Source organism: Microtus oregoni, unplaced genomic scaffold, assembly GCF_018167655.1.
Source record: "Microtus oregoni isolate MIOR12 unplaced genomic scaffold, Mior012 000031F_ref0000149, whole genome shotgun sequence".
NCBI classification, from domain to species: Eukaryota; Metazoa; Chordata; class Mammalia; order Rodentia; family Cricetidae; genus Microtus; species Microtus oregoni.
Genome location: NW_024543090.1, coordinates 23,767,510 through 23,774,964, shown reverse-complemented (window position 1 = coordinate 23,774,964; position 7,455 = coordinate 23,767,510). Strand labels below are relative to the sequence as shown.

Genomic DNA, 7,455 nt, shown 5'->3' with positions numbered 1-7,455 from the left:
CCAAGCCTGAGGCAACGAGAAGAAATGAGTACGGGGTTAAGGCGCAGGCCAAAGCCCCTGCTCTGCTGGGCAGTAGTGGGCAGAGTTGCTGGGCAGGAGGCCTAGAAGTTCTCATAATGGTGAGAGAAATGAGTCCGGTCCTGCTTGTTGATGAGCTGACAGGCCTTCTCCACATTCTTGGTCATGCCAGGGGGACCACAGCTGAATACTCCAATCTTTCGGACCTATTGCAGGAGGAAGAACCAAAGGTGGACGTATTTACCGGCAGAGGTAGGTCCGTATTGGTCAGCAAGGTTTATGTTTAAGGTACAGGCTTTGGTCCTATTTAAAAAGCCATCCAGTGTTCCCATTGAAGGTTTATTTTGTACCATGCATGGTGAGGGCTAGCTCACTATAAGTCTAGCTCAACTTTGTAAGTGCTAGGTCACTGTAAAAAAGGCCACTTAACTAACCAGTGTTCAAATTCAGGGGCAGTTTGTTGCTGATGAGATCTGTGGCCAGCCTACTCACTGTTCCTGGTAAAAATTAGTTCCATCAGGGCCAGGGCAATCCTGAGTAAGGGATGTTTCTAGTATTGAGCTCTTCCATTTGGTGGATAAATTTAGGGCTTCCTCCTTTCTTAGCACCTTAGGGTGACCCCCCCCCCCCCCACCTATGCTTTTCTAGTCTGTAACCTACCAATCTGCTAAGGGGTAGATTCTTGGCAGTGACCAAGTCTTTCCCTGATAGAGCAGGTTGGAGAGCTTTGCTCGCACCCCAGATGATAAAAGGGGACAAAAATCGGGATGTGAAGGAGACTTACCTGGGGATGAACTTCCTGCAGAGAGTTGAAGAAAGGCTCAAAGGGAGGGCGGCCAAAGTGGGTGACCGAGCGCAGGCCCGTGAACAGACTCCGGTTCAGCACCTTCTGGAAGTGCCGCTCACAGATGTACTGGGGGAGGAAGTGAGCACAGAGGATCATAGCCAGGCATGGCCAGGACCAGCTCTTGGCCCTGATAGTGTCCCACCTGCCCTGCCTGGTTGGCCTGGCCTACCAGCATGGTGGTCCTGAGGTCAAACTTCTCAGCCAGCTGGGTGATATAGATGTGCACAGACACCAGGTCCTGGTGGTCATTCTCCTCCACCTCCCGGATGATGTCAGCCAGCCACTCAAACTGCCGCTGAGTCCTTGTCACCCAAATGAAGTAGATCTGAGGACACACACTGGGGCTCAGGGCCAGCTCAGCTTGGCTTCCCTACACATCAGGGATCCCCACACGGAATTCTGACCTAAGCCAGTTTGTGACTGTTCCCAGACCACCTGGGAAATAGGATGTATGGGAAGTAGGACCAGGCTCTGAGGCCAGGGGCAGATTACCCCTGGACAAAGAGAGGTGGAAGTGAGGCAACCTGGTGCCAGACTAAAGAGCCTTCCACAACTGAGCTGAGGGGCTTTGGGGTCAGAAGCAACTTCCTCAGGCCAAGCCCAGCACTTCCTTCAGTGGGAGATGCTAGAGCAGGAGGCTGCTCACAGCTGAGCAGCTGCCTAGAGGCAGAGCTTTGAGCTTAAGGGCACTCCATGGAGCAGCCACCTTGGGGATCCCCAGCTGCCTGAAAAGTGATGAAAGGCTTCTATCAAGAGGAAAAGCCAGGTGCTGCAGGTGAAGGAACAGGTAAGGAAGGAACTGTCACCCTCTGAGTGCTCACAGCCTGTAGGCTGGGCCTCTGCCCGTTGCATTCCAGCGCACCTGATTCACCTGCCAGGCCCAGAGAGACAAGCAGAGGCCTGCCATTGGGTCTGAACTACAGAGAAAGGGCCTGTGTGGAGGGGGCCTGAAGGCTTGGCTGTACCGCTAGGGCCAACCCACAGGCAAGTCCTACCGTGGCACCTCCCTCAACCCTGAGACCTGAGCCAGTTTTACTTGGGCCCCACCCCAAAGGTGCCCTTCCCTCTCCCAGCCAGCACTCTGAGGGCTGGCCTCTTCTGGATGAGGGAATACGGGTTTCTTTGGTTGCTTGTTTTGTTTTGCCTCCCTTCAGCCCTTCCTGGAGGGACTCTCACAAGCAGTTCCTGTGCAGAGCACCCCATGGCTGAGTGAAGGAGCTCTTAGAGACTGGGTGGAGTCCTACAGACATCAGTATACCAATTCCGCCTGTCAGGACAACCTGGCATCTTTCCAACACACCATCCTTCTCCGGGTCTCAGACCAACTTGTCCTCCCCAGAAGGTAGAGACTCGAACAGAGGCAGGAGATAGCGGCAGTGCTGTGCTGGGGGAACCGTGGGCTGGCACTCACTTTCTTACAGAACACTTGGCAGCTGACTGATGACTTGAAAACCAGGTCTTTGAGGATGGAGGCAAAGGGGGTGACCCCAATTCCAGCTCCCACTAGCACCGACACCTCAAATTTATGCCACTCCTGGTGGCCCTCTCCAAATGGCCCATCGAGGTACAGCTGTGGGAAGGACAGTGGTTTTAAAATTCAGCTTAGCCATCATTCTGAAGCCCGAAATGGACATGGTGGGTAGGGAAACGGAGTTACAAGACATGAGGAAGAATACAGGGTGGGGTTGGGTCTGTGCTGCTCTCTGGGAGGAGGCAGTACAGCAGGGAGCCTGGTGATGCAGTGGGGGGCCTATAGAAGTGTGTAGATAATCTGGGCACCTTTGGGTATCTGGCACAGGTGTCAGCGGTCGCAGGTGAGTAGATCTCCCTGAGGCGGGTGGTCCAGGGTCCAGCTGCCCGGATGTGCAGGCTGAGCGTGTCCTCGTGGGGTGCCGAGGTCAGTGTGAAGGGGTGGTACTCAGTGGTCCCCAGAGCCAGGCATGCAATCCTCACCCACTGCCCTGACTTATACTCAAAGCCCTGGGGCCTCTGGAAGCGCAGATGGGTCACTCCTGGGAAGGGATGGCACAAGAGACTGTTGCCCTGAACCCAGCAACAGTATGGTCTCTAGAAAGTTCCTCGAACAATAGCCTCAGATCTGATGACAAGGTAGACACTCCCCCACTAGAATCTTGCTTTGCAGAGGAGCTGGGGATGAACAGGGCAAGGGGAAAACCTGGCCTGGGCTCCTCTACTCTCTGTCTTAAGAGGGGACATGCCTCAAGCAAAAAACATTCTCATCAGATTACTTCTCCCAAGAACCCCAGGTCCCTTCCCTTCCCCTGGACCAGGACAGTAGACTGGAGCAGCCCAGGTACTGCCTGTGTCCTGTCAGCTCCCTTAATAACCAAGTGGGTTCCCTCACAGTCTTCAGGCTTGTACCTGAAGGCAGCAGCTCGGCCTTCACCACGCTGATCTCCACCTTCTTCCGACTCAGGCTCACCAGCTTGTCCCCCACATAGATAATTGCCGGGGCCAGGAAGAAGATGTGGAATCGGGGTACCTGGATCAAAGCAAAGCTGCCGTGGATGATGAGCTGCACGGGATGAAGAATAAGGCTCAGTCCAAGTGGTACACACAGCTTTGACCTAACCCACTGGGGTATCCATTCCCTACCTCCCATGAATCCGTTCCTTCTAGGTTCTGAGATAATCACTCCCACCTCCATCCTCCAAAGCACACCAAAGGAATGCTACCATTCTGTACATAGCCAAGGTAACCCCTACCTGGATTCTGTAAGATATCCTGTGTGTGTGTGTGTGTGTGTGTGTGTGTGTGTGTGTGTGTGTGAGAGAGAGAGAGAGAGAGAGAGAGAGAGAGAGAGAGAATATATATCTCAGATGTACCAGGCTGGCCTTGAATTTGTGACGAGCTTCCTGCCTCAGCCTTCTGAGTAAAGAATTTACCAGTCTGCATCAACACACCTAGCCAACGTAGCTCTTTCCTTATCATGTTCTCTGTCTAAAAAGCTTTAGTGAACTTCATTGACCCCTCCGGCCTTGCAGCACTCTGGCCTCTGGACTCCTACTAGCTGGTTCTTTCTCCCTGGTCCTTTTGGGTTCAGAATCTTTGCACTTACAGGGGTAGGGCAAGTCTGAGCTTTCTTGTCCCTAGATCTCCCCATGGCTACTCCATCCCCCTTTCCACGTCTCAGCAGAAATGACACCTCCACTGCCTATGTCCATCACATCACACATATCTCTTTCTTTCTTCCCTCGTCCATGGTCAGCCTTTGTTCATCCACATGTGTATTCTTTTCTGAGTGGTCTGAGGAGGTGGAGACTGTGCTAGCATTGTCTTGGATCTGCATGATGTCTGCTGGGTGCACATCTGGCACTCAGTAATTGTCGGGGAAGGGCTTGCCCTGTTTATTCCACCTTTTGGTGGCTAAGAACATCTAGCTAGTCTTTTCCATGAGATACCTTGGCAGCTTATAACCCTGCCCCAGGACTCTCTTCCCCTCGCTTTCTTTTCTTTATTCTCTGGGATTAAACCTAGAGACACACAGTGCTAGATAAGTGTTTTTACAACAGACCTACAGCCAGCTTTTTCTTACTTTTTACTTTGAGGTAGTCTTAGGGATTTGATCAGGCTAGCCTTAAATTCACTCTGTGGACCAGGTAGGCTCTGAACTTGTAATCCTCCTACTTCAGTCTCCCAAGGAGCTGGGACGACAGGTACCTGCTACCAGGCCCAACTACAAGGTCTTCTGTAAGCCATGCCAGCTCCCTCTCTGCAGCCTGTGATTCTAGAGACCCCCTCCCTCGCCACCTCCCTGGTTCACTGTTACCTCAGCAACAGTGTTCTGCTGGTTCTGCCTCAGCCTCCCCGGCCACTCATTTTCCAGCTCCTGCGCTGGCCCCATTCCATCTGCCGCCCCAATCATGGGTGTGGTCCAAGCCTGCTTTCCTCACCCACTGCTCTTTTCTCCTGTGCTCCGCCATGTAGCATGGCCTCTCTGATAAGCCATAACCATTCTGCCTCATCAGCCACCCCCACATGTCACCAGCATGTCCTGCCACTACCCAGGCCTGTCTCCTCTGTCCCTTGCATATCCTGTCACTCCTCTCACCCTTCCAATTGTGTGCATGCCCTTCTACCTAGGTCCTGCCACCTGGATTGCTCTTCAGTGTCCACTCAGCCTTGTCGATGTTTAGTTTCTCTTTTCTAAAGCTGTGGCTGAAGTCCCATTTTCCCCTCAAAGTCGCCCCTAGCCAGGTCAGCGTAAGTGAAACTCTTCCTCCGTGACTTCCTGTGGCTTACTGTTGGGACACTCTGCTCAGCAATCCCTTCTGTTTGGAGTGAATGTGGCACTGGTCTCTGCAGCAAATCCTAACTTCCCAAGGGCAGGAATCGCCAACTATGTTGGACTTCCCACAGAGCTAGGGAAAAGAGACCCTTGGTTGCTATCTATTTCAGTGAATTCAGGTCTCCTGTTCAAGAATTCCTTCTCCAGTCAAGGGTTCCACATTTTTTAACCTTTCCCCACAAGTGGTGAAGTTCAGTCTAGGCTGTTGTCAGCATGAACATTCTTTCTCAGAGTCTGCTCCCTCCATCCCCGGGGATAAGTGGGAGGAAGTTTCTTTGGCCCTGAACTCCCTAACCAGGCAAAATGCTCTCAATCTGCCAGGCTGGGGCTGCCCAGCAAGCCAGCGATGTCTACAACCCAGCAATGAGTCAGAAAGCAGTCTTGAACTTAGGGAATCAAGCTAATCACTCTACTGGGTCTCCCTGCTCATTTTATCATCAGGACCATATTCCTAGCAAAAGCAGTAGGCATCAGGTTAGGACTCCACCCTTCATTGGGTAGGGAGGGAGGGAGGAAAGGAGGAAATTAGCTAACCAGAGCTCTCAAAGGAGGGAGAGATTATTTGGAAGCAAACATCAGCAGTTCTAGAAACTGTCCTAAGCCAAGGCAGATAGTTATTTCAAAATCAGGAAGTGCTAAGCCACAGCAATAATCTTCCCAGCTAACAGCTGCATCTGGGAGGAGGGAAGTAGGATACCAGGATTCAGCCACAACCAGACAATGAATGGTACATTCTTCATCGCAGAACAAAAGAGACCCCTGTGTACTGTTCTGCTAGGAGATAAAAATGCTAGTCATGGGGGCTTTGGGCTCTCTGAATGCCAGCAACCAAGCCATCAATCAACTGGTGGGAAAAATAAGGGCCTCGGGACTTGGTTTAATTTCTCAGTCACCTTAGGGTGCCCTTTGGGGCATACTGTGTACCTGAGGCAAGGGGGCAAACACAGGGACCTAGGTCAGAGTCAGCTCAGGAATTCAGGTCAATCAGCTGTTGACAACACAGTGGAGGGTGACAGGAGCAGGAGAAGAAAGGGGAGGAAAGAAACCATGGATCCTAGCTCGAGAAGGAAATAGGATAGGCGTGTAAGAACGGTAATGTCAGAATCAAGCCTTTGCTTGGGCCTGCTCTCAGGCACTAACAGGTGTTGTCTGAGTCCTCAGTCATGGCCAGTGTCATGGCATCTCGTGTGAGTCTACATCAAAGAGTGCCATATCCTGTTCTCCACTCCCTTCCTCCTGGCTGCAGGCTCTTCCTGTGAACCTCCCCCATCCTCAAAAGGCATAAGAGATCCCTTCCTCTGCCACCTAGGCCCTGACAGTCTTCAGAGACCCAGCCATTCTGTTTGTCTCTCATGCTGTGTCCTGAACTCTCCTTGGAGCCTAGACCATGCTATTACATCTCTGTTGTCTGTCCATGGTGTCAACAACTCCTAATAAAGTCCTTTTCTCCAGTGATGCCAGCTCAGTGTCCTCTTGGACCACTTGCCCCACCAAAACCTAACACGGTGGAGTCTCAAAGTCCATCTTATCAGCAGTCCGGCTGGTGTTTCGAGCAACCCTATTAACTTCATAGGTTTTTGGTTGCGTGATGTGACTAATGTGTTCTCAGATGAGGTCAGAACAAAAGTAGAACCCACTAAAGTTTCTCTAGAAGAATAATTCTTCCTTAAGGTGCAAGCAGTCCACCCAGGAACCAAAAAACCAGCCAGGCAAAGGCAGAGAAAGACTGGAGAGAAATGGTGTGGGGGAGTCTGTGAGGAATGCGGATGAACCTGGCAGGGCTGCTACCAAAAAAACCCACGGCAGGGAGGGATCTTCCGAGAGGCGCGTAATGGGTTCGGCCTCCTGGAGAGCCCCACTCTATAATTTCCATCTTTATGGAGGGATATGGGGAAATGAATACATGAAATAACTAAGGGGATGGAAAATCAACATCGAGCCCTCAATGCCTCCCTAGGAACGTCTTGTCTGCACCCCATTGGCCTGGCTCACAGCCAGAAACTCACCAGGACATAGAGAAAAATGTAGAGGTGGTGGGTCAGCCAGAAGCCCCGGAAGCTGCGTCGGCGGAAGTGGTGGGAGGCGAAGACGTACATGATGGCCAGGGCCAGGAGCAGCAGGACTCCAGTGAGGCCTGGGAAGAGAAAAGGGCAGGAGACTGAAGAACAATGCTAGGCTGTCTTATCACTGATCCGCCTGGCCGTTGCAGGGCCTGGCATATTGCAGGCTTCTCAACCGTGTGCTGAATGATTGAATGAATGAATGAATGAATGCACAGAAA

General features: G+C 52.0%; 1 protein-coding gene across 1 annotated transcript in view; it reads right to left on the bottom strand.

Moving 5' to 3' along the window:
* Positions 1–7,455, bottom strand: part of Duox1 (dual oxidase 1) — a 33,760-nt gene continuing 26,305 nt past the window's right edge. Inside the window, exons 28-34 of the mRNA XM_041679095.1 lie at positions 7,181–7,308; positions 3,248–3,401; positions 2,645–2,877; positions 2,277–2,435; positions 1,035–1,190; positions 803–931; positions 1–224 (exon numbers count right to left, since the gene is read on the bottom strand). Coding sequence (XP_041535029.1) covers positions 102–224; positions 803–931; positions 1,035–1,190; positions 2,277–2,435; positions 2,645–2,877; positions 3,248–3,401; positions 7,181–7,308 — 1,082 coding nt within the window. The 3' untranslated portion in view covers positions 1–101. The remainder of the gene's footprint in view (positions 225–802; positions 932–1,034; positions 1,191–2,276; positions 2,436–2,644; positions 2,878–3,247; positions 3,402–7,180; positions 7,309–7,455) is intronic.